The 26,148-nt window shown below is 33.5% G+C and overlaps 1 protein-coding gene across 4 annotated transcripts in view; it reads left to right on the top strand.

Annotated features, from left to right (window-relative positions):
- Csmd3 (CUB and Sushi multiple domains 3) overlaps positions 1 to 26,148 on the top strand; it is a 928,259-nt gene that overhangs the window by 855,177 nt on the left and 46,934 nt on the right. For all 4 annotated transcript variants that reach the window (XM_069991287.1, XM_069991286.1, XM_069991285.1 and 1 more), the window contains 13 exons: positions 131 to 211; positions 1,066 to 1,179; positions 4,492 to 4,680; positions 5,023 to 5,169; positions 7,305 to 7,493; positions 7,715 to 7,900; positions 8,962 to 9,156; positions 12,364 to 12,537; positions 15,733 to 15,906; positions 19,931 to 20,104; positions 21,295 to 21,480; positions 23,711 to 23,884; positions 25,394 to 25,576. In XM_069991287.1, coding sequence (XP_069847388.1) covers positions 131 to 211; positions 1,066 to 1,179; positions 4,492 to 4,680; positions 5,023 to 5,169; positions 7,305 to 7,493; positions 7,715 to 7,900; positions 8,962 to 9,156; positions 12,364 to 12,537; positions 15,733 to 15,906; positions 19,931 to 20,104; positions 21,295 to 21,480; positions 23,711 to 23,884; positions 25,394 to 25,576 — 2,166 coding nt within the window. The remainder of the gene's footprint in view (positions 1 to 130; positions 212 to 1,065; positions 1,180 to 4,491; positions 4,681 to 5,022; positions 5,170 to 7,304; positions 7,494 to 7,714; positions 7,901 to 8,961; positions 9,157 to 12,363; positions 12,538 to 15,732; positions 15,907 to 19,930; positions 20,105 to 21,294; positions 21,481 to 23,710; positions 23,885 to 25,393; positions 25,577 to 26,148) is intronic.

The following is a 26,148-nucleotide window of genomic DNA, read 5'->3' as shown; positions in this document are numbered from 1 at the left end:
TGAAAAATAAAGCAATATTTAAAACTTTATACATGCTACCATTTTTATCTTATTGAAATTGGCCACAATTTTCTTTGAGTACCTGTAGCTGCTCAGAAAAGGAATAAATCAATGCTGTTTATTTTCATAGCTTACCAACTACGAGTGTGTCAACCTCCACCACCAGTACCCAATGCTGAAATTTTAACAGAAGATGATGAATTTGAAATAGGTAAAAACTGGTAACTTACTTTTAAGGAAAATAAACTGGTAGCAGATGATTTGCATGAAAAGAAATTCAAAAATGGAATATTATAGTCCACTGTCTTTAAGTCTATTTCCTCTGGCCTGATGGAGATTTTCTGGGATTGTTTTAAGGAGGGAGAACAGGAAATAGACAAAAGGAAATAACCAGGGAAGTGGTATGAATTCTCTTTATCCAAAGAGAATTAAAAATAGCATTGCATTGAAGCATGCAACTATATTCTAGTGTCTTTTCTCTGATCTTTCTGCATCTGATTCCACAGTACTCACATTTTTTTTTCTTTTTGATCGAAGAATTACTACATAGAATATAAGGTTTATTAGAAGGAATATTTACATCCAAAACTTAGAAAATGCTTGGTTGATTATGTTCAATTTGACAAATCCCTCTCAAGTAGCGTTTCCTTTAAAAATGATATATGAAAGCTAATATAAGAGAATTTTATTTTATCATATTGTGTTTAATCTGTAAAAAATGTAACTATCATTTCCAGGGACTATGGAAGTTTGATTTTAAAATAATTAAGTTGGTCCCTGTTCCTCACCTTTAAAATAAAGAAAGAAAAGCAAAATGAAAAATTCTAAATTGGGAGTCTTCTAAACAGTGGATATATTTGAAGTGCATATTCTGTCTTTACCAACCAAACCATTCCCTTTTGAATGTGGCCTCTTCCCAGCACCAGTACATATGGACGTGCAGTTTCCTTTTGCCTTGAGTTCTGAACGGCATTGAAAAATCTGTTCTGAGTTAAAATGTCTATTTGTTTAGCATTGATTTGAGTCTCCACAGAGTCTCCACTGCTCTTTTTTTGTTGGAAATAGGTGATATTATTCGATATCAGTGTCTACCTGGATTTACCCTGGTTGGAAATGCAATTCTGACTTGTAGATTAGGAGAGCGGCTACAAATGGATGGGGCACCTCCAGTTTGTCAAGGTATCAATTTTTGTGGTTATTTTAATTCTTTATTTGTTTTGTATTTAACTCAAAAACAGAAAAAATTCTAACATTAAATATGTAGCTGGAGGTCCTGGGAATGTGGCTTTTTGGAGAATGCTTGTCTAGCATGCATGAAGCCCTGGGATTGATTCCTCATTATCACATAAACAGAAAAAAACTGTAAGTGGTACTGTGGCTCAAATGGTAGAGTGCTAGCCTTGAGCAAAAAGCTCAGGGACAATGCCTAGATCCTGAGTTCAAGCCCCATGACTGGGGCTTGTACTTTTCATTTCTCTATTTTTCTGACTTTGCTTTAAATGTCTTTGATTTGTCCAACGTTTAATTGTTGAAGTTTAGCACAAAGCCAGTACACTTTTTGTAAATTATTTTTGCTATGAGAGGTTGGAATAAAAGTGTAATGAGAGGAAAAAAAGAACATTTTAAATAGAAGCCCCAAAGTTGATTATTTTTACTTGGAAAAAGACTTATTTTAACAACGTATCTATCCTAATTGACTACTTATTAAGTAAAAGGAGCTGAAGAATGAGCTAACTAATAACAAAAGACCTTCCTGTGAAGGCCTTTTCTGGAAGGAGGAAACTATAGTGTGTTCAAGGAATAGACAAAGAGAATGCAGCATCTGAATCTTTAACTATTTGTGGCATGGAGAGAGCTTGTGGAGGTATTATTCCTGGAGTTTCAAATGACCAACCAAAATTTAAACCTATTACAAAGCTAAGGAAAGCTAATCTACGTGTCTAATCAGCATGCACAGACACATTGAATGCGCACAATTTGTGCCTTTAATAAGAAATTTGCTATTTAGGGACATGTGGTGGCTCAGTGGTAGAGCTCTTGCCTTGCATGCCTGAGGCTCTGGGTTCGATTCCTCAGCACCATATAAGCAAAAAGAAAAAAAAGCCAGAAGTGGCGCTGTGGCTCAAGTGGTAGAGCGCTAGCCTTGAGCTGAAGAGCTGAGGGACAGCGCCCAGGCCCAGAGTTCAGGCCCCAAAACCGGACCCCCGCCCCCCCAAAAAAAGAAATTTGCTATTTGATGGACATGTGAATGGTGGGCAGCATGGTGATACTCAGAATTCAATTATTATTGATTTGTGTGGCCAGAAAGGTGTTCAATGCCCAGTAACTAATCATAAACATCATAATCAATCATAAATGCTGACTAATCTGAGTAAATTCAATTGAATTGGATTATCCTCCAGATTTATTGAACTATTTTATTTGATTACTTAATTCAGGGTTTATATCTGAGGTATGAAAATCAATTTCCTGGAAACTATCTTAACTTTATAAGCTTCAACCAAAGAACTTGTTTATTATGGTAAATATGTAATAAATGACTATTAGCTTTTGCTTTTTCTACCTAAATTGAATACTTTTGAGAAAAGGAGACTTTCAAAGTACCGAAATAAAAGGTAATTTTAGAAGTATAAACAGTTCCAGTGTAAGAAATTTTCATTATCTATGTCTCCACTGCTAGAACATCTTGGTGGTGGTTTGGTACTTTGGTATTCTGATGTCTGTCATGTATATTCTTGATAGGCAGGTACCATTAATTTAACTTTCTCCATCATACACGAAAGTCTCTAATATTTAGGGTTGCCTGAGATTGATACTCAAGTACTGATATATATAGATGGAGATCATGGATTTCTGTGTTTTAGAAAATAATACATTGAAAAATAACTTGAATGGACATAGTAGTTTCAATAGTACTATGATATTTAATGATGGTGTCAGGATTTCATCACAGGCCTTGGTGATAAGAAGGTATTCTACAACCTGATTCAAGTTCCTAGGACTTTACACATTTATACAATTGGGTTTGGACTATGGCCCTCCTATTGAACTGTCCACATAGCTGAGTTGGTGGGCACACACTACCATACCCAGCACTTTTTATTGTTGTTTTTGCTGGAACTGGAGCTTGAACTCGAGAGTCCTATTTCTTGATTGGCTTTTTCATTCATATCTGTGCTTTGCCACTTGAGCTACATATATAAGGAATGTATTGAATAGCTGACTTAAGGGCAAATGATATGGATCCCAACAAATAAAGTGCATTGCACTTTGAAGGACTTTAGAATGCAATTATATTGTTTTTCAAATATATAATAAATTATATATATTGCATATATATTTATTCTTATTGTCAGTTATTAAGACAGCAAAAGCATGAAATAAGAAGTGCTTTATCAGCAAAGTACCTTATAAAAATGTATGAAATGTAATAACAAACCTATTATTTTTACAATTTGAGGCAGATAACTTAAGTTATGCTTAGCTAATAAGGAGATGTATTGGAAGGAATGGGCTTGCATACAGCCCTGACAAAAAGTTAGAGATCCAGCTCAATGAATCAGCCAGTCATGGCGGTGTATATCTGTGGTCCCAGGAATACTAGATGCATAGGGAAGAAGATGAGAATCTGAAGCTTATTTCACAAGAAAAAAACAAACAGGCCCTATATAAATAATAACTAAAGCAAAAAAGAATTTTATTTTAAATTATTAAATTAAAAGTGAGAGAAAAATAGTGTTTTAACCTATAACCTATACTTTGTACACAAACCTAGTATGTGAATCTCAAGGTAACTTGCAACACAGAGTTGTCTGAAATCCATACCTGGTTGTCTGAAATCCTCTTTGGATTTGGCTATGGTTGTATATACTGTAATCTAAGGACTTGGTAGGCCAAGGCTGCAGAATTGCTAGCTCAAGTCCAGCTAGCCTCATGCTGAGACCCTACCTCAAAATAAAATGGATGAAGAATACATTAAAAAATACTGTCATGGCTTATTCATTTCTGATCCTGGGATCAGAAATAAATTTACCTTACATGATCACTCTTATTAAAGAAGTCGGTTTTCTGTCTAATCACATATGCCTTCAAGAGGTAAAAGTATAGAGAAAGAAGGAAGTAAGGAAAAATTTAAGGAAAGGAAAGAATGAGGAAAAGACAATGATAAGAGAAACAGCTTTGGAAAAAAAAAACACAAAGAAATGTTGGAAAGTATATGCATAAATAGAAAAATACATACTTTATCTTATATTTATTTTGTATAAAAGCAGTGATATTCTGTGTATTAAAGAAATGATATTCATAACATAAATTTTAGATCACTTTTCTATATTTTAATGGTAGCTTAATGCAAATGACTTCTAACATATAATTCCAGTGTCATCATCTTTATAGCTATAGACTATGACAACAGAATACTTAGTATTTAAGATGAAGTTTTCATTGTGTTCTAAAATACTCACATGATTTAACGATGTCTATCTTTGACAGTACTCTGCCCTGCCAATGAATTACGGCTAGATTCTACGGGAGTCATATTGAGCCCGGGCTATCCAGATAGTTACCCAAATCTTCAAATGTGTGCATGGAGCATTTCAGTGGAAAAGGGTTACAACATCAGCATGTTCATAGAATTCTTCCAGACAGAGAAAGAATTTGATGTTCTTCAGGTGTATGATGGTAACCATGGGTTATATTTACTAGATATTTATAAATTCAATCAAATGCTCTAATCACACAAACAGACCTTTGTGGTGAAATACTACTTTTGTGATTTTTATCTTATAGGTATTTTGGAAAATATGAAAATTAAATTAATTATGTTCCATATAAAATGTAGTTATCTTACTATTCTACACAATATAGTTATTTCAATGAAGGCTTAAACATTTCACATTATATTTTACTTATTGCTTTGAGTGCAGAGCAATTTAATATTATTTTATGTGTTCACATATACTACAAATGAGAGACAATAAGCTTATTCAGTCATATCTAAATTGTATTACTTTCTTTCTAAAGGACCCAATATTCAAAGTCCAGTGCTAATTTCCCTCAGTGGTGATTATTCATCTGCTTTTAATATAACAAGCAATGGTCATGAAGTGTTTCTTCAATGGTCAGCAGATCATGGCAATAACAAAAAAGGCTTCCGGATAAGGTACATAGGTATGTGTGACTCATAATTTCAGTGTAAATCTCTCCTGTATCTTCACTGTGATTATGGCTGGACTCTAGATGCTATTGTATTAGACATGAATTCCAATACCATCTCCTCCATTGATATTTCCTGATCAGTTTCTGTAAATGTTGTAATGACAATACTGTAACTACTCATGGTTTTGACATAGTTTAAAAGCACAAACACAGTTTATAACTCGGGTTCATTATAAATTAATCTGAAATTCTTTTATCAATAAATTTGTTTGCCTTGAATATTCAGAAAATGTTAATGTGTATGAACATCAATTAGCACTTTCTGGTATATTTAATAACAACTTAAGCAACTTTAAATAACAACTTAAGCAAAAGATAAATATACAATAGTGAAAATCTCCTTTATTATCCATCTTTTATGATACTTGCGAAGATGTCTTCATTATTAAGAGAGAGATCAGTGAATGTATTATTTAAAACCCTTAAATTTGAAGAAATTATTTAGCACTGCTGGTTTTCACTGTGAAATATTTAGAAAGTTGTGGGCTGAAAATTCTTGTTAGTGTTAAGGTAGCATAGCTTCTTCTAGAAGCCTTCCTTCATGATCCAGTAATTGGTAATATAGAATCCTATCTTATGTGAAAGTTGTACTTCTTTTCTTTTTTTACCATCCTAAATCCTATCAAATCCATAGGTGTGGGCTCAACTGCAGAATGCACTGGAGCTGTTCAGTCATCTCTTCCTTTATTGTATTCATTCTTTCTAAGTCATGGGTCTTTTGATAATCACTTTGATTAAAAATTATTTTGTAAATGTTTTCTACACTCTCATAGAACCATGAAGCATGACAAATTAATTTTAGAGTTCAGTTAAAAGTGCTCTCAAACTTTACTCATTTGCGTAATTTTGCAAATACTTGTTTTGAACAAACAAAACTTTCTTGTCTAAATATTTGGTAAAATTATGAGATGATGCATACAGTTTGACTATTTACTAAGAATTGGTCTTATAAAAATAACTAGTAGCAATGACATTTTACTGATATTTTATTGTATATCTTTGTTTAGCTAAAACTTTAAAAACTAAAATATTTGAATGATTTAAAAACTAATATATATGCCTGAAAGTTAGAATTCAGTATATTGAGTCATTTTTATATTTGAATACATAAGTGTCATTTTACTAATATTTTTTCTAATAGCACTAAAAGTTAGCACATTAAGTTCCATTTTTAAATTTTTATGAGTGCTTAAAGGGAGACTTTTCAGATTAAACAATTATTACATCACATTATAGACTGCACTTTATTCATGTTAATATTCATGACAAAGTTTGATATAAATATACAGAAAACACCACTTTTAGCTACCAAGGACAGCTTGACATATTTAATATGTATGTCTTTCTTAGAAATGACAGGTTATAGAATGTATATTGTAAGTCCAATCTGGTTCCTATTACATACCTCTAAAATTTCATTTTTTTCTTCAATGAATACATTAAAGTTTCAAAGGGTAACTGGAACCTGTCAGGCTGGAATGTCTTAAAAGTATATTTATGAAAAAAGCTACTTGACATTATCTTTTGACATTTCAGACTTCAAGAGGGGGGAAAAGTATTTTATTGGTAATTTTTATCAGCATACGTAAGCAGTCATGATGAAATGGAAACTCTTTAACACACCAGAAAAGAAGATTACAGAATGTGGGGGCTGAATTTAGACAGCAACCAAATGAAACACATGACCTACCATGATATAGATGTCTAGCAATAACTTCAACGTGACATGAGAACCACATACTTTAAAATATTACTCTATGGCTGTGGCTTTAGACCACTAATATGACAGGAAATCTGGTCTAAAATTCAATGATATACTCAGAGGGCTTTTAAACCTTTAGGATGTTAAGAATAACATGTCTCAAGATAGAAGGAACCCCTTTAATTGACACCTGCCCCAAAAGTTATATAAGGAAATTATTCTCAGAAAATATAAACTAAATGGTGTTCAGTTGAATTAAAATTCATGGTGATGACAGTTAACATATTTTATGTAGGTGTATTCATGATGTAGTTGTTGATAATTTTAGGTGCTAAAGAATTTCTGATTCCCCAATTAAGCATTGACTCTGTTTTCCTTTGAAAAGCTTTCTACTGTAGTACCCCGGAGTCCCCTCCCCACGGCTACATCATCAGTCAGACAGGTGGGCAGCTAAACAGTGTGGTCCGCTGGGCCTGTGATCGAGGATTCCGACTGGTTGGAAAAAGCAGTGCCGTATGCAGAAAGTCTTCCTATGGGTACCATGCATGGGATGCGCCGGTCCCTGCCTGCCAAGGTGACGTACGGTGTCCCAAATACATCAAAGCTTTCAAAAATTATTAGTAAAGAATGCTCATGAGTTATTCTGAATTTCTTTTAGAGGAATGAAAAAAACCCCAAGGTGCCTTCAAATGTTTGAACAGATTTATGTAGTATGTTAAGAATTTGCTATTTGTGTCAATACAGTTTTGCTTTCATACTTTCATTTCATACTTTTGCATATTTATACTATTTTAGCAATTTCCTGTGGGATTCCTAAAGCACCGACGAATGGAGGTATACTCACAACGGATTACCTGGTGGGAACTCGAGTCACCTACTTTTGTAATGATGGATACAGACTTTCCTCCAAAGAGCTCACAACAGCTGCATGCCAGTCCGATGGGACTTGGAGCAACCACAACAAAACCCCTCGCTGCGTAGGTGCGTCCGGAGAGCCGCTGCTCCTATTGGTGTTTCTACTGCCATCATGTGTGCCTGGAAATTTATGTGTTGCTGAATTGTCAAAACCAATTTTCTAAAATGAACTTCCTAACGGGGGAGAAAAATTAATTAAGCTATCTTAAAATGAGGAGAGAAAAGGACTTTGAACTCATTCTGGAACTTGAATTTTTATCATATAAAACTTTTACCATATAAAACTGACATTCATTTATTGCAAAAGTTATCCATTCACCAACATGTTTTCAATACACAGACTTTTGAGAAAACAATTCATTTTGCATTATGAAATTGTATTTCAGGAAATTCATCTATGAGTTTTATGAGAACAAAGAACAAAGTTGAGATATCCATGATTTTTGACTTACTTACTAGTCTTCAAGTCACTGACACTTCCATTTCCATCAGTACTACTTTAATAGATTAGTGAATATTACATGATTACTGATAATAGTTCTGCTAAGTAAATTGAAACAAAAGGGCTGTTAGTTTAAAACAAAATCTTCATTTCCTCTCTATATTTCAATTGTTTCCATTTAGTCCTAACATTTCAAATTTATTGTGGTTTCATATAAAATTAGGACAATTAGTTGCAATTATAACACAAGTATCTAGTTATAATTATACTTTATTTACTTTAAAGAAATTTTGATAAGTCAGTTTGTATTAAAGTGCTTGCATATACAAATATTAACATCATACAAATTTCCTACAAATGTACCTAACTTGCAATGTTGCAAACATACAAAATTAGAAATGAAAGTAAATGCAGTAGTTAGGACTATAGTGGATAGAATGATGTTGATAAAGAGCTGGATTTTTAATAGCAAGCTATGTAGGGAACTGTAGTGGTACCAAAAATAGATAAATTGGGGAAAATATATGGAAAAGAATAGATAATAAATGATAAAGATTTCATATGGCATAACAATAAATGAATTAAGGCATAGAGACCTAAAGAAGTGAGTATGTACTTATGTAGAGTTAAAAGATGGAACAAATATAGTTGACTTTTTTGCAATTTACATTCTTGCCTTCTGTAGTTGTTACATGTCCAAGCATCAATTCCTTCACTTTGGAACACGGAAGATGGAGAATTGTGAACGGCTCACATTATGAATATAAAACCAAAGTAGTTTTCAGCTGTGACCCTGGTTATCACGGACTAGGTCCTGCTTCTATTGAATGCCTTCCTAATGGTACCTGGAGCTGGAGAAATGAAAGACCATATTGCCAAAGTAAGGATCTGCTCTTAAATTTATTCCATAATGATCATTGGTGATTGTATTGCTTGATTCTCTTTGTTTACAAACATATCAGAGGAACAATACTATTACTAATTTTTACTCACAAAACAGGTGTCATCCTGTTAGTCAAATAGCCTGAAATATCCATGTTCAAGCAATCTTCCTACATAAGTATCCCGATTAGTTGGTATTATAGGTGTATGAAACCATGAATAGCTACATAATAAGACTAATGTGATTATCTCATTGTATATTAAAGCTTCTCAATAGAAAAACACATGGACACAAATTTTACCATTTAGATATATTAAGCTCATTTTAGACAAAAAGGAAACTGATCACTAGATATAAATATTTGATATTGCCATGCTATATAATGCTTAGTCTCTATTATCCCAGATTTCCTTGGCAGTAAACTATGATAGCATCCATTGGGCAGAGTGGATGCAAAGGTCCAATGCTAGGACATATTTGAAGCAATATTTCATTGAACTCCTTATGAATCTTATTGAGTCCAAATGAACAGCTAATTCAGATTATTTCCTTCAGTTTCCATAAAAAGCAAGGATTTACTATATACAACCTAACTCAACACAGAACATTCTAATGAAATAGGTTGCAATCCATTGAAAATCATTCACTGTATTTAGATACTTACTTTCCTCTAGGAGATACGCTATTCTAAAAATTCAGCTTTTTAATTTGCATCCAAAACATCTATGACATACAGCACAGACAGCTACAATTTTTAACTAAGAAAATAAAGAGTTGTGATGAGTGTAAAACGATTCAGAATTTTAATATAGCTGTTAGATTAAAAGAGACTTTGCCAGAAAACCACATAGACAATGAACAAAGAAAAGGTTTATTGCCAGTAAAGGGACCATCAATACCCCTTCTCACAAGAGAGGGGTGAGAAGAAGTGCCAGCTATTGTATGAGGTGCCCTATATAACCTACTTAGAATAGGAGGAGCTACACAGGACTAGGGGGCAGAGATGCTCCTGTGGACATATAGGCCAGGGGCTTCATCATGGCGGACTAAGATTTATGGCTGCTGCCCAAGTAATAGATAAGGGGCCCTGCAGCTGCCCAGACCTGAAGGTCACTCTAAGGGGCTCTTGATGCCTTATTTGGTGGTAGCTGCCCCAGAGGAGTGCCATCTCAAGGTAAAGAGGGTTGGAGGCCGATTATTTACTACCTTGACGAAATGGGCCTAGTGTTGCCCAGGAAGGGAGCATGCTAAGCTGTGGAGAGGGGAAGGAGCCCTAAGCCAAGGGAAGGGAGCTCATTCGGCTAACAATACCAGATAGCTCACTTAGATGCAATAAGTGTATAAGTGCATAAGTACCTGCTCGTATTTTATTTATGAATGTTCTATGCTTTTGAGTTTACTAAATCTATATAACAATACAGAACTTTATGGCTTCTAAGAGTTAAATGATCGTCATAATGATTAATTAAAATTTTAAAAATGGATTTCTAAATTATATTTTATGTTCTGAACTTTATATGTAATTATTTAAGATTTATCAACTTGTTCATGTTACAGACATCTAAACCTAAAGCTGAAAGCAACAGTTAGAGCAAGAATGAAGTTTATGAGCTAATGGTTAGATATTAGATTCTAGAATTACACTGTCAGGTTTATATCTTTATTATCTGTTTATATGCTTTGTTAACTTTCTAAACTTACTTTTTTATGTGTACAGGATCTACTTACAATAATTCTGACAACCATTGTATCTACTTTCAAATTTATTTTGAAAAATACATAACTGAAATTGCTAATAATAGTACCCATTACATAGTAAACAATGAATGTTAGCTATTTTTGTGTTCATCCCAGAATATTTCATTTAAATGAAGGAATTATAACAGGAAACTTCTAAATGACTTAGCAAATCAGTTAATCTGCCTTCTTTCTTTTAAAAACTTCATGACAGATCCTGAGGCATTCTTTGAAAATGAAATATTTTGTATATACACACATCTTTATATAATACTCATCTTTATATAAAGACAATATAAAGATTTATATTATAAAATTATTTCTATAAGGATTATCTTAATATAACCTTTATATAGTACTTATATACAAGGAAACTAGCTTCTACAAGTTGAAAGACAAACCTGCTGCTACTTTATCAATTAGGAAAATACTTTGAACTAATGAATACAATATTCTTTTTCAATACAACCAGCTTAATTAAGCACCCCCCAAAAAGTTTAAAAAAACTTCAATAAATTTCTCCCACAAAGAAGATTTTATGCAAACGTTAAGAAGCTAAAATATTATCCTAACTTAAGCATTACTCTCTCTATATATATATCTCAAAATAAACATCTTATTAATACATACAATTGTATATTGTTATAACAGATTGTATTCAATTTTTTTCAAAAGCAAGATAAACATTCAAGTATATCTGTCCTTCATATTTTCAAATTGAAACATGGTGTATAATATCAATTTCAGGTTTTATTTTCTTGGTGGTACTGGAGATTGAACTCAAGTCCTCATGGTGACAGACAAGCACTGTATCACCTGAGCCAAGCCACACCAATACTCTTTTTAACATTGTTTACTTTCAAAGTACAGCACTGCTTTATGATTAGGCCAGCCTGGGCTGTGATTCTTCATACTGGTGCTTTTCTGTTTGTTGAGGTAATAGGCCCAAGACAATAAATTCAGTAACTATTGAGAGATTCTCAAACATTTACACTGAAACAAGTCTCAGACTAAGATACCAATCATCTCTGCCTCTCAAATAAGTACAATTACAGTCTTGAGTCACAGCACTTGGAAAAAATTCAGTTTTAAATGCACCTGATCATAAACTATTCAAAATGTGTGTGTGTGAGTGTGTATGTGTGTGTGTGTGTGTGTGTGTGTGTGTGTGTGTGCGCGCACGCGTTACCTTTAATTTGTTGTTGGTGGTTGTGGCACTTGAACTCAGGCCTGGGCATGACCCTAAGCTCTTTTGCTCAAGGCTAGTTATTTACCACTTTGAGGCACAGTTCTGGTTTTCTGGTGGTTAATTGAAGATAAGAGTCTCAGGGATTTTGTGTAATCCCCAGACCTCAGCTTCCTGAGTAGCTAGGATTATGGGTGCCTGGCTCAAAATGTCAAAAGTAAATTTTACAACCATGTATTGGATGTGTCTGAAAGAATCCTTCTTTCTTTCCTCTTTCTAAGTTATTTCCTGTGGAGAATTACCCACACCTCCAAATGGAAACAAGATTGGAACTCAGACTTCATATGGTTCCACAGCTATCTTTACATGTGATTCAGGATTCATGCTTGTTGGGTCAGCTGTGCGGGAATGCCTTTCTTCTGGCCTTTGGAGTGGATCAGAAACCAAATGTCTAGGTAAAGATTTTTAAATCACTTTAACCAACTTTCACAGACATAGACAGGAGAAAAGACAGATAACCTCCCATCCCAATGTAAGATTAAAACTAATGCTCGTTCATTTAAGGATGCTAAAAATCCCTTTAAAAACTGGGTCACTCATGGTAGAAGCTATTAAACAGAAAAGTATTAAATGTGTTTGAGCACATGTGTGTAGTCCTGGGGCTTGAACTCAACATCTAGATGCAGTCTCTGAGCTTTTAGTCCAAGGTTAATGCTCTACAATTAAGCCACAGCTCCAATTCCACCTTTTTTGCATGTGATTAAGAAGAGAGAAGAATCTCACAGGCATTCCTGCCCAGGGTTATTTCTAGGAGCAAATCTCATCTCAACCTCACCATGCCATGCTTCAAATGAAAGTTTAATTTAATTTTCTGAGACTTGTTTCCCATAAATTGGCAGCAATACTCATTGTGTATATCTTAATCTACTTAAATGACGTTTAAAAAAGATAAATACACAATGGTAAATATCTTGCTTAAATTATTAAGCATCATTTTATGATACTTGTTAAGATGTCTTTATTTTTTAAAAGAGATTGGTGAGTACGTCATTCAAAATTCTTAAGGGTTTCTTTTTAATACTTACAGGATGGAAATTTGGTCTTTTAATTAAGTTCTTACAAATTGCTTTTATTGTTCTTTGATATTTTGTACGTTCACTTCCTTTATCTCTACTGTATATCTTCTGTATTCAAGCCCCAATTTTTTCTTCTATATCATCTATTGTGTGTGTGAAGCTTTCTACTTTATTTTACTTTATTTTTATTTCTTGTTGATTGTGTTCTGGGATTTCTATCTCTTTATTGAGATCTTTTTCCATGTTTTGCATTATCGTCTTTTATCTCAATTAACTATTATTTTAAACTTATTTAGCTCTTTATTATATTCACTTGAACTTTCAGTTAGCTTTTTCTCAGTTTCTCATTAAATTACTACTTATATTCATTTTTTATTTCATTGAACATATCTTATCAACTGTCCTTTGAACTAAACATGCGGTCCTTTGTTTTATAATTCATGTTTTCTAAAAGTGTTATACAGTTTTATCCTATTTTCTCATTTTTCTTTTATTTATCTTTTGGGCTTTACTCTATTGAGACACCTTTATGGTGGGATTTTGTATCCCTATAATCAATTTTTCCCGTAGGTTATTTTATTCTTGATGAATTTGTTAGATGGGTTGATAAGCTATTTCACATGACTAGTTTGCAGGTATATCTTGGCTTTCATGCCTTTTCCAATTCAAAAATCAGTGAAATATTTTCATAAATATAATGACGTTGGTAATTTTATGTACATCTCTAGTCATGCTCAAAGTACTGGGGGCTGGGTATTTTATATTTCTTTTTTTAAATATGTTTTTATTATAAAAATACTGTACAGAGGGGTTACAGTTACATGAACAAGGTAATGAGTACACTTCCTATCAAGCATTGTTACCTCCTCCTTTGTTTTTCCCCTACCATCCCTTCCCTCCCACCTCCACAACTACACTCCCCCTTCTATCCCCCACTTAGATTGTAAAGTTCATTTTCAACATAGTATCTTGTACATCTCATTGTTACAATGGGTTAACCTATATCCCTATTTAAGCATTTTTCCCCTTCCCCTCCCCAAGCTGAAGAAGTGTATACACAAGATGCAGGGCACCTACATCAAATAAAGTGAAAACAGGGGTTAAACTGTGAAGGAGAAACATATAAAGAAACAAAAAAATCGTATGATACCTTATAAATACGTCAGGAACAATAGCAAAAAAGAAAAAAATACCACTTGTGTCCCTATCTTGGGCCTCATTTCGCTTAACATCATCATCATCTTATCTAAACTAAGCTATTAGGAATGTGCTTGATCAAGAAAAGTGTGAAGTAAAGAAGATAGTAGACACTGAATGAGAAGTGCTAAGTGTATAGATAGTTGTCAGAAAAATTAGGGATTCGAGAAGTTATACGTAAGTAGAAAACATGAAAGTCATAGGATAAGTCATAGGATAGGATAAGTTGTGGTAGATTAATAGTAAGAGGTATGAGACAAAAGAAAATAAAAGAAAAGGAAACAATAAAAATTAAATAATCCAAATAAAACTAAACAATGATAAAAAAGTCTCAAAATACTTTATTGTTCTACATAGGAATATAGATTGTTACTAACCAAATTCTCTTCAAATTGGACTATTATTCCAATCTCATGTTCTTCCATGTTATCTTTGTAGATTTCCTCTATTGACATATATAGATATAGATGTAAATCTACTTACCTATCTATCTATATCAATCTGCCATCTTCTACATATTTTTCATATCCTAAAGTTGATTTCCATATTTATCTGATATATTCTTTTCTGTTCATTTAATTTATCTTAATTTCATTTTCCTTAGTTTTTTCCTTCTAAAGTTTAGATATTAGGTCATTGATTATCTATCATCTATTTATCTGTATATCATCTAATCTTCTTTTCTACAATGTGAAACCCTTAAACCTGTACTTTTTTTATGGTCATGGGGCTCTGGGCCTGAGCACTGTCCCTGAGCTCTTCAGTCTAAGGAGTACACTCTACCACTTGAGCCACAGCACAACTTCCAATTTTCTGGTAAACGTGTACAGTTTTTACAAGCACTGCTTTATCTATATTTTTCAATTTTTGATGTGATTTTCATTTATATAAATATAAATATAAATATGTACTTATAATACATAATATGACTACATGTATCAATATTTTATGCTTTCTTTAAGATTTATGTCACTCTAGCTGGGTTGCCGGTGGCTCACGCCTGTAATCCTAGCGACTTAGGAGGCTGAGATCTGAGAATCCAGGTTCAAAGCCACCCCAGACAGGAAAGTCCATGAGATTCTTATCTCCACAAAACCACTCAGAAAACCAGAAGTGGCGCTGTGGCTCAAGTGGTAGAGTTCTAGCCTTGAGATAAAGAGCTGAAAGAGAGCACCAAGGCCCCACAACCAACCAAAAAAAAAAAAAAAAGATTTATGTCACTCAAAGTGGATATATTTTCCAGTATCTGGTGTTTTGTTAAGTATTTGATAGTTATTTCATATCATGCAATTATGTGGGACTTCTTTTTTATATACTTTCATTTAACTTCAAATGTTACAAAGAAGTAACTCATTAATACTCTATGATCTACTTCAGCGGGTCATTGTGGAATTCCAGAACTCATTGTGAATGGTCAAGTCATTGGGGAAAATTATGGATACAGGGACACCGTTGTATATCAGTGTAATCCTGGTTTTCGACTGATTGGTTCTTCAGTGAGAATCTGTCAACAGGACCATAATTGGTCTGGTCAACTCCCATCCTGTGTGCGTAAGTAAGCATGGCAAGCCTGGTAATAAAGCAAATAAAATTTGTTTTCTTTAGCTAGATAAATAATTATGTTTGCATGTTATATATAACAGTACAAAATAACTTTCCACAATCTATCCCTTTATACTTTTATTCAATAGCCTTTAAAGTGGGTTATGTTCTACTGCCCATAAAGCACACAGGGAAAATTAGAAAAGTTAATAATGTTTGTTTATAATTTTTTAAACAAAAGAGTAAGCATGGTAGTTTGTTTTTGCAATCTCAGCACTTGAGTGGCAGAAATAGACAGTACTACAAGATCAAGGACATTCTGATCTAATGAGATTTTATATCCAACAGAATTAATCAATGATACATAGGACAAATTTAACAAATCATCACCAATTACTCTTTTGAAAAGTGACAAAAAATTAAATTCACCTCCTCAGTTTCTAATATATACATAAGCATATATACAATATATTTATAAATAAATATTTATATACAGATGGTACATTCTCAACAGATTTTGGAATATAAAGATTTAAAACAACATTATTGATAGTCTTCTGTTGTGATCCAACAAAGCTTTATTTTTAGGAGAAAATCCTTCTGATAAATGTTTTCTATTTTAAAAAGTATGCTGTAACTATACACCAAATAATATTCTGACAAAGGAAAAGTAGTATAAAAGGAAATTATCATCTATGATGAATCATTACATGACAAGTTCTCACTTCAGCCCTACTGATACTTATAGGAGCTAATACAAGTCATGTTCTCTTGCTTTAGACTAATTCTTTCACAAAAGCAGTAAATAGTTAACACTTATAGATATGACTCCTGTTAACTCCAAAATTCAAGATATTCTTAAAATATATCAATATTAAATATGTATAATCAAAATAACTAATACTTTTTGTGTGAGCATTTGAAATGTTTAAAAATATTTAAAATTACATGAAAAATAAAGTTAATTTCCAATTAATACTTTTGTATCTTTATGGCATGGATTTAACAAATGTTCTTTTTTTTTTTCTTTTATGGTCCGGTTGTGGGGCCTGAACTCTGGGCCTGGGCACTGTCCCTCAGCTTTTCAGCTCAAGGCTAGTGCTCTACCACTTGAGCCACAGCACCACTTCCAGCTTTTTTCTTTTTGCTTATGTGGTGCTGAGGAATCGAACTCAGGGCCTCATGCATGCAAGGCAAGCGCTCTACCACTGAGCCGCCTTCCCAGCCCCAAATGTTTATTTGTATTTAACGTTATTATTCGTATGCATGGGAGCTTTCCACACTGGGAAAGGAAAGGAAGGAAAGGCCTCTAGGAATGGGAAAAGTGCATGGAAAGGCATGGGAGGGTATGAAAGAGGGTTTGAGTAATGGGCAGAGTGGTGTGACTGGTGGTCGGTCAGGACTGGAATTTGTGTCTCATGTTTGCAGGAATACCGATATTTTTATGGATGATGCTAAAAGTGTTTCATTCCTGCCTATTCCTTGTCCATGTTGTGACTAACCATGAACTAACTGTAGTCAAATTAATCCAATTGAAAAAAACTCATTCCATTTTGTAAATACTGTGGCTTTTAACTGACACCTACTCTGTCTCCCTGAGTTCCTACAATAGTAGAAGGCCTTCTCCCTCTATAATGATCTTTCTTTTTGTGGGCCAGTTTATCTGCTGATAGGCTGTAAAATCCAGGCTCTGATCCATGCTTTGGCAAATACTTGAGCAAGTACCACTGGGCTACACTTCTAGCTCCTACCCAGAGCTCAAAATACTATCTCACCTGACCAAGTCAAGGACTGGTACTTAAATTCAGTGTTGAGAATCTCAATGGGGAGTGGATTTTGATACTGTTTCACTGGTACAATATGGACCTCTGAACAACCTCTCATGCATGAATAGTGCCAAGCCTTCCATATCTCAAATGAGAACTGAGAACTCTTATGTCCTAGCACCCTTTGCAAGCCAGATCACTTGAAGCAACCTGACTGCACCATTCACACTAAATCTAGAGTGAGAATACTAGAAATTCATTCCCCTTTGATGTATGGAAAGATAGGCAAATCTCCAGGCTCTCATGCATTGTATTTATTATGATAATTATAGCACAAAACAAAAATACTGATGAATAATGTTAGATCGAATGCATTTTCATACACAACTGAATGCTCATATCACAACTTACCTTATTTTGGACTCTAAATCAATTACCCATGTCATTTTTGGTCTAATTACATATCTCTAATTACTGATATTTATTTTAAAATTCTTGTTTACTAACATATATTAAATACCATGCATATATTTAACTTTTAATAACAGAAAGATGGAGATTTTCAAAATTTAAGAGAAGTAACGTGATATTTTGAGTGTGTGTGTGTGTGTGTGTGTGTGTGTGTGTGTGTGTGTGTGTGTGTGTGTGTGTGTGTGTGCTGGTCCTAGAGCTTGATCATATGGCCTGAGGGCAGTCCCCAAGCTTTTGTGCTCAAGCTAGTATTCTACCCCTTGAGCCGCTGCTCTATCTTCGGCATTTTGTTGTTTAATTTGAGATAAGAGTCTCACAGTCTTTCCTGCCAGGCTGGCTTTGAACCATGGTCCTTGGATCTCAGCCTCCTGATAAGCTAGTATTACAGGTGTGAGCCTCAGACACCCGTCTTGATAATTTAATATGGGTTCACAGGAAAGATTTCATTTATACTATGACTAATTCAACTTGTATTTATGAATTCATCAAAAATTTGTTCAAATTCAAAATTTATAAATAAATACTTTTGTGTTTTGACATAGAATAATAAAATATACAGGTAGTTTAAATGTTTAAAATCATTCTTCTAAGCCATCATAAACACACACACATACATATACACACATGGACACACAATGATACACATTATTGAAGAGTTGATGATTTTTAAGAATAAGTCTGATGATTGTATTAGCATGGGTCCTATGTATTTTGCTTTTCATTTATATTCAAGCATAGTCAACTTAAGTCACTGTTTTTCTTGTTGAATAATTGAGACTATCAGTGAAAATTGGCCTTCAGGGTAAATCTAGTTTCGTTATTGATAATTTTAAACAAGAATAAGATGCAGTTAAATTCCCAAATGAGTGAGTAAGCTGACATTAACAGTGCAGCTGAGAAATAATTGTGTGCGGGTCATTTTGAAAGTAGTAAAATTGACTGTGGTCTTTCACTGTGCCCAATTATGAAGCCCAGATACTGAAACTGCTCTGATTAACAATGTGAGGTGATGTAATAAAACAGTTCATAGAAACACATTGTGTTAGGGGAAAGCCAACTCTTTATAAAATTTATAGCATAATTATAACATTATAAGAGGTTAACTAATTCATCTGAGAATATTCTTCCCAAGTTAAATTGTGTGAAATTGTCTAATATCAATGGTGGAGAATATCATCCAATAAGATTGAATAGTTAGATGAATATTAATATGGAAATCTCAAAACATTATCTTCTATTGTCCAAGTTAGGTAGTCATATAAATTGTTCTTCAAGCTCACTTCTGGTTATCAATCTATCTTTTTCCAAACAGATTGCTACCTAATACCAAGAGCTAGTTCAAAATTACCTATGACAGTGCCTTTAAGAATTTTTATTCCTGAGGTTCAACTAGAAAAGGAAAACGGCTTCAATTTGGGTCCTTCCTCCAAATTAACAGGAACTTCATTTCTCATAAATTTTGTGTTATTTACTTAAAACAAAAAGTAGAGAATGAAATAATACCATGAGACATTAAACAAGTATTTGTCACTTAAATAAAATTATCAAAATTTTAAATGGCTATATATGCTAATATAACCCTATTTGTCATATATTTTATTTTCTGAATTTGTTATTTCACATTAGTAATATATATCATACCATATCATATTTATACATCATATCATATATATGATATATACATATATCCCAAAGTGAGGTGGTCTTTCTAGTTTGTTTTAAAAAGATTGAATATAATTATATCATAATTGGTAACTGAGTATTCTTATGTTTAATCCTTACTCCAATGATATTAGCTGTAAGCTGTGGTCATCCTGGAAGTCCAATTTATGGAAGAACAAGTGGAAATGGTTTCAACTTTAATGATGTGGTCACATTCTCTTGCAACACTGGTTATCTTATGCAAGGACCAACAAAGGCCCAATGCCAGGCAAACAGACAGTGGAGTCACCCTCCTCCTGTGTGCAAAGGTAAAGTTGAACTACATCTCTTTTGGACATGGTGTTAACATATCTGTGTGAGTAAAGATTAGTTTTAAACTAATTCCAAAAGCACTTTAATATTGCTGTCATCTCATTATCAATGCCTTACTTTCATTCTAAAATAGTTAAATTTATTTATAAAAGCCACACTGGCAGGTTTTACCAGTGATTAATATTATTGTATTTTACCCATTTCAGCGTTTGTGTAAAACCACATAGAGACTAATTTAACTTCAAGTTTGCTTCAGAATTAATGGAAGAGGATAGGAGAGATGGGGAAAGTGAGAATAACCAAGGACTTGATCTGATTAAGTCTGTGGGCATATGTGAGATCCCAGGGTGAAATCCCTTTAAACAATTAGCATTTAATAAAAAATGACAGGAATGTAACACAAATCTTATGTGGTGTGTGCAGCCAGTAGTGTGAGGTTAAGATGGAAGGACAGGGTGAAAGAGTGTGCATATGGTCTAAACACTTTATGAGCAAGTGTGAAAAATGGAACAATGAGATGACTGTAGGGATGATCTTGAGAATGGGGTATAGGGTGATGAGGGAGAATAAAGGGGAAGATAACTCTGCTTAAGGTACATTGCATACATAAATAGACATGTCAAAATGACGTTAATAAAAAAATGTGGAGAGGAAGTGGCGCTGTGAATCAAGTGGCAGAGCCCTAGCCTTGAGCTGAAGAGCTGAGGAACAGTGCCCAGGCCCAGAGTTCAAGCCCCACGATTGGCAAAAATAAAACAAAGTGAGGAAAATCAACTGTCTATGCTTTTGTTCCCCCCTCCCTGCCATAGTCACCATCTGCTTAATAAATGTCATTCTTAGAGTGGAGATGTGACTCCAGTGGTTGAGTAGTAGCCGTAAGTGAAAGAGCTGAGAAAGACTCAAGGTTCTGAATTCCAGCCCTGAGTGGCACCACATCCAGAAAGAGAAGGCATTTGGAAATCTGTGACAATATAATTTTATGGAGCTGATCTTATGAAAATATTGCTAATTTTATCCTCATATTTTTCATAACACAAATCCAGTCCAATTTGTAACTGCTTCATGGATTGATTGTATCTTGTAAACTTTTCATTTATATGAATTTAGTTCAGAAAACTAAGCTTTTCTTAGAACTATATGTATATTAGTAAAAAATAAATAAAAATAAAAATTTGTCGTTCTTTAGTGGTCAATTGTTCTGATCCCGGAATTCCAGCCAATTCCAAACGTGAAAGCAAAATCGAACATGGAAATTTCACCTATGGCACTGTGGTTTTCTACGACTGCAATCCTGGATATTTTTTATTTGGATCATCAGTTCTGATATGTCAACCAAATGGGCAATGGGACAAACCCTTACCAGAATGTATCAGTAAGTAGATAATGTGAATTCTTCCTTGAGATTAGGCTGGGGAAGCAATATCGATGTTTATTGTCTTTATAAAATATACACATACATATATGTATTAAATTTTCTCCATTATTCTTTGAAATTTAGCTTAAGTGGAGTAAACAAACTATGATAGTCATTGTCTTTCATATTCTGCTACTATATCTAAAGATAGCAATCCTGTTTATTTTGTGTTAATATTTTTATGCTGTGTTACTATTTGAAATTTCATTTAGCAAAATTAGTCTTAATATCAGTAGCTTTTATAGCTTATGAATACTTGGAACTGTAAACAAATGTGTTATTTACAACTTACTGATACTAAATATGTATCACATACAAATAAATAGTACAATAATGTTAATACACGCATCTTCCATGTCAATGAACACTGAATGATATTGTTTTGCTACATTTTTATTAAAGGGCCAGTATATGACTCACACAGGTTATGAGAAAATAATTTAACAGAGATAAATCAAATTTATTTTACTGAAAAATAATTTAATAGAAGTAATTCTGAATAACTTAGAAAAATATATGCCTAGAAAATCCTAAAGATTCAATCAACTGACAGGTCTCACACTGAAAGAATTATTGAGGCTTAGACTCGATACAGAATAGCAAAACTAGAGTTAAGGTTTAGTGTGTCAATAAATTATTATGCAAGTAATTTTAAGTAACAGATCCTAAGTTGTTTACTTATAAAATTATTTTATGATCATTTATTATCAAGAAGCATTTCTTTTATATTCATGAAGTAAAATTTCTGACCATATACAAGTATTAACAAAGAAAGTTTTTTATCATACTCATAAAATTGCAGATTTTCTGTAAATCATTTAGCAAATTGACCTGATGGCTAGAATTTAATTGCTTTCTTTTAGTAGATGGTTGTAAATCATTTAATTGGTTTTGTTTAGCTAGATCATTAGAAGTAAAAATGATTTATAGGCTGTGTGAACCTGAAGTTTCTTGAGATTACTTAGCTCTCATAGACTTTTTCCTTTTTCCTTCTTGTATTACTCCCTGTTGTGTGCTAAGTACCTAAAGGTCCTATTACATTTATGGGTCCTTCAATAATTTTCAATTTGACTGTAGAAATATATGGCACAATAGCTTTTTCTAAGTCTGGCTAATAGAAAGCACACATTAATTTCCCAAGCCACCTCTATCTTATAAAGAATATTGTAGATTCTTTGGTTTCTGCTATGCCCAGCAGTGTTTTAAATGGCAAAACAACAAATATTTCCTCACTATGGCACATCAGCAATTGAATGATTTTGTTCTTAAGATACACTGTGAATCACAGATCCACCTTCACACCATCTTCTTTGTTATGCATATATATAATTTTATTATCACTTTTATTGTCAAGGTGATGTATAGAAGGGTTACATTTACATAAAGAAGATAATAAGTACATTTTTGCCAAACTTTTTACTCTTTACCTCATTTTTCTCCTACTTTCCCTCTTTCCCAACACCCCCCCCCAGTTGTACAGATCATTTCCAACATATTGTTTTGTGTATATATCTGTTGCATTCGTTTACAACCCCCTGTCCTTTGTCTCACCATTCCATTGTTCCCTTTCTCTTCTCTAATTAAAATAAACACACAAACACACACACGTATAAATATCAAGGTACCAAAATCAAATACAGTGACATCAGGGCATATACCATAGGTGGAAGAACATACAAAACAGACAAAAAAATCACATACTACATTAAAAGCAACAACAACAAAGTAAAACCTTTTGTGTACACGGCATTACTTTGAATCCTAGATGGCTTCTTATACCCTTATTTCACCAACCTACCATACCCCTCTTTCTATGTGTGTATCTTTGGCCAGGTACACAGATATGGATGTACATGTGCATGAATGCACACACCATGCCCACAGACTTATTGTAACCACCTGAATGTTTGTACACTTCTCTTACACATTATTTCATAATTATATTTTAAGTTCCATTAAACTTCTTCATAAGAAAGGTAGGTTGATCGAATAGCTTCCATAATTCTAATTATATAAATTCGATGATATATTTTGAAGCCACTTTTCATAGAGGTAAGATGTGATACTTTTGGATGACTTAGATGAACAAGTAGAAAATGTACTTCTGAATTCTTTCATAAGCATGTTGGTTCAGGATGTTCGATAGGAGATATAAAAAAATTTTATATCCAATAATTATGTATTGTAGTGATTGACTGTGGACAGCCTGGGGTTCCTCCTAATGCAGTCTTGTCCGGCGAGAAGTATACATTTGGGGCCACTGTGCACTACACTTGCACAGGAAAGCGTTCTCTCCTAGGCCAGTCATCAAGGACTTGCCAGTTAAATGGCCACTGGAGTGGCTCACAACCTCACTGCTCAGGTATCACTTTGGCAATAGCACAATATGTGTAGGGAAGTGTGTGTGTGTGGAGCCATGTTCAGCTTTATGTAAAACACTATGGAGCTTTACAATACTATCCTTGTGTGAATTTTCTTGATTACAAAATATGAAAATGGAAAAGGAAACAGTTATTCTGTTTTAATAGATATCAAATAGATTCTCTCAAATTTTCCTTTCTTTCTTATATTATTTCTAGAGACTCTCCCTTTGAGCTTTCTCATTTGAGCTACTATCTTGGGGCTTTTAATTTTGTTTTTGAGATGGCTTTTGCTAACTCAGCACAGGGTTCTTCTAAAATTTGTGATACTTTTACCTCTGCAAGTGTGTAGAACATCCAGTCTCAATTTTTTTCTATTTTTAAGGAAGTCATGTCAGTAACTTATTGGTAGCCATTTCTCCTTTCAAGATGAACATTGTGAAAGGACCTTTTTGTTTCCAAATCTTGAAACTATTAATCTCTATGAAGTAACTGCTTAGGATTTCAATTTTAATCACAATTTTCTAAGAACAATCATTTACATGTGACCTTAAAGCTGACTTTGATGAGAATTAAGCATTTATTTTTGGAGTAATAACTTATAACTTCACTCTCTGGTGATTGGTTATACATACCTCCTTCTCGAAGTGGATTAAGGAACTGCTATTAAACTAAATAAAACATATATTTCTGTGGTTTTAATATGTATCACTAGAGAGGTGAAAATATTTCCACATACACGAAACATGCAAAAATGGCATCTAGAAAGAGAATTTTCAAAGCATATATGCTTGACTTTGTACCCTCTTCCCAGTGTGAATTGATACTTGGACGACTTTGATTAAAATTGTTTAAGAAATGATGAAGGCACAGAGTAAAAGGTGAGAAAATTATTAGTACTAAAATCAAAAGGTGGACATGTACATATGAACCAAATCCTTAATGGAGATTAAACTATAGCTTTTCATTTTTGCTTGTTTCTAATTTCTTTTTATGTTTTCCCAACTGGAATAGAACAGAGTTCACTTTAAGTCAATATTCACTGTTACAATAAATTAAGGGAGAAATTAGAGGTAGAGCAGTAGTATATTTGCATGGAATGGCACCCCACAGATGTAGGGCAACAACAATGAAAAACTTGTTAGTAATTAGGAAATTCAGAGAAGGAAAATGTGAATTTCTAAATTTTGTTTGTAGTATTAGTTTGATAAGAGCATTGTCATTTGAATTCATATTACTCTCAGTTACAAATTTTCCATTAGCTTGGTAATTAGCTAGGTCTAGAAGCACTAATCAAATACCTATAAAATATCACTGAAAAGAAAAATGGCAATGTGTTCCACAGAGATTTTCTTTTTCATTTGTTGCATTTCTTCTGATGGGAAATACAAATTGCATTCATACTCCACCAAAGTAATGTTAAAAGGCAGTGCAAACAAAAGTAAACATCTACTATGCTATTGGCCTAACTAGTGAATTAGCAAATTAATTTTGAATTTCCTGCATTGCAGGTGATGCTACTGGTACATGTGGGGATCCAGGTACCCCTGGTCATGGTTCTAGACAAGAAAGTGATTTCAGAACTAAAAGCACTGTACGTTTTGCCTGTGATACTGGTTATATCCTTCATGGCTCAGAAGAAAGAACATGTTTAGCTAATGGGAGTTGGACTGGAAGACAACCAGAATGCAAAGGTAATCTCAAGAATAATACACATGAATAGAGCACTGTTTGACAGTGTGTCCTCATAGTCAATTGGACTGGATTGACAAATCTGTAGGAGATTAGTGAAGCAAAGCACACCTCAGTGTGATAGATGAGATTTTAGGATCGATGAGATTAAGAGAGCTCTGGTTTCATGAATGCTTTCAGCAATTGATGGATGAAAGGTAGGAGCTACTTAGAAGTAGTCACTAGTGGTATGAATTTGAGGGACAAATCTTAGCTCTGTTCTCTTTCCTGAAACTCTTTGTTTCTTCCTGACTGTTGTGAAGTTAGTATCTTTCTTTCTTTGTTTTTAATGGACTGCTAACTGTAAATATTACTTTGTTAACAAGTGACAACAAATTCATTTAGAAATCTATTCCCAAGAGTTCAGGAAAATTAGTTGCTACCTCTTTGCTTTGGTTCCACCAACCTATCCATATTCCCCAACTTTTCTTATTTTATTTTGCTGGTGATTAGTACCTTATTTTTATTATCATTTCATAGTTGTACAAAGGGGTGGCCATTTTACAAAGCAGTATATGAACACCAATGATGCATC

This window comes from Dipodomys merriami, unplaced genomic scaffold (assembly GCF_024711535.1).
Source record: "Dipodomys merriami isolate MVZ:Mamm:240054 unplaced genomic scaffold, mDipMer1.0.p SCAF_4, whole genome shotgun sequence".
NCBI classification, from domain to species: domain Eukaryota; kingdom Metazoa; phylum Chordata; class Mammalia; order Rodentia; family Heteromyidae; genus Dipodomys; species Dipodomys merriami.
The sequence above is the reverse complement of the archived record's forward strand: the minus strand, read 5'-3'. Positions and strand labels throughout refer to the sequence as shown.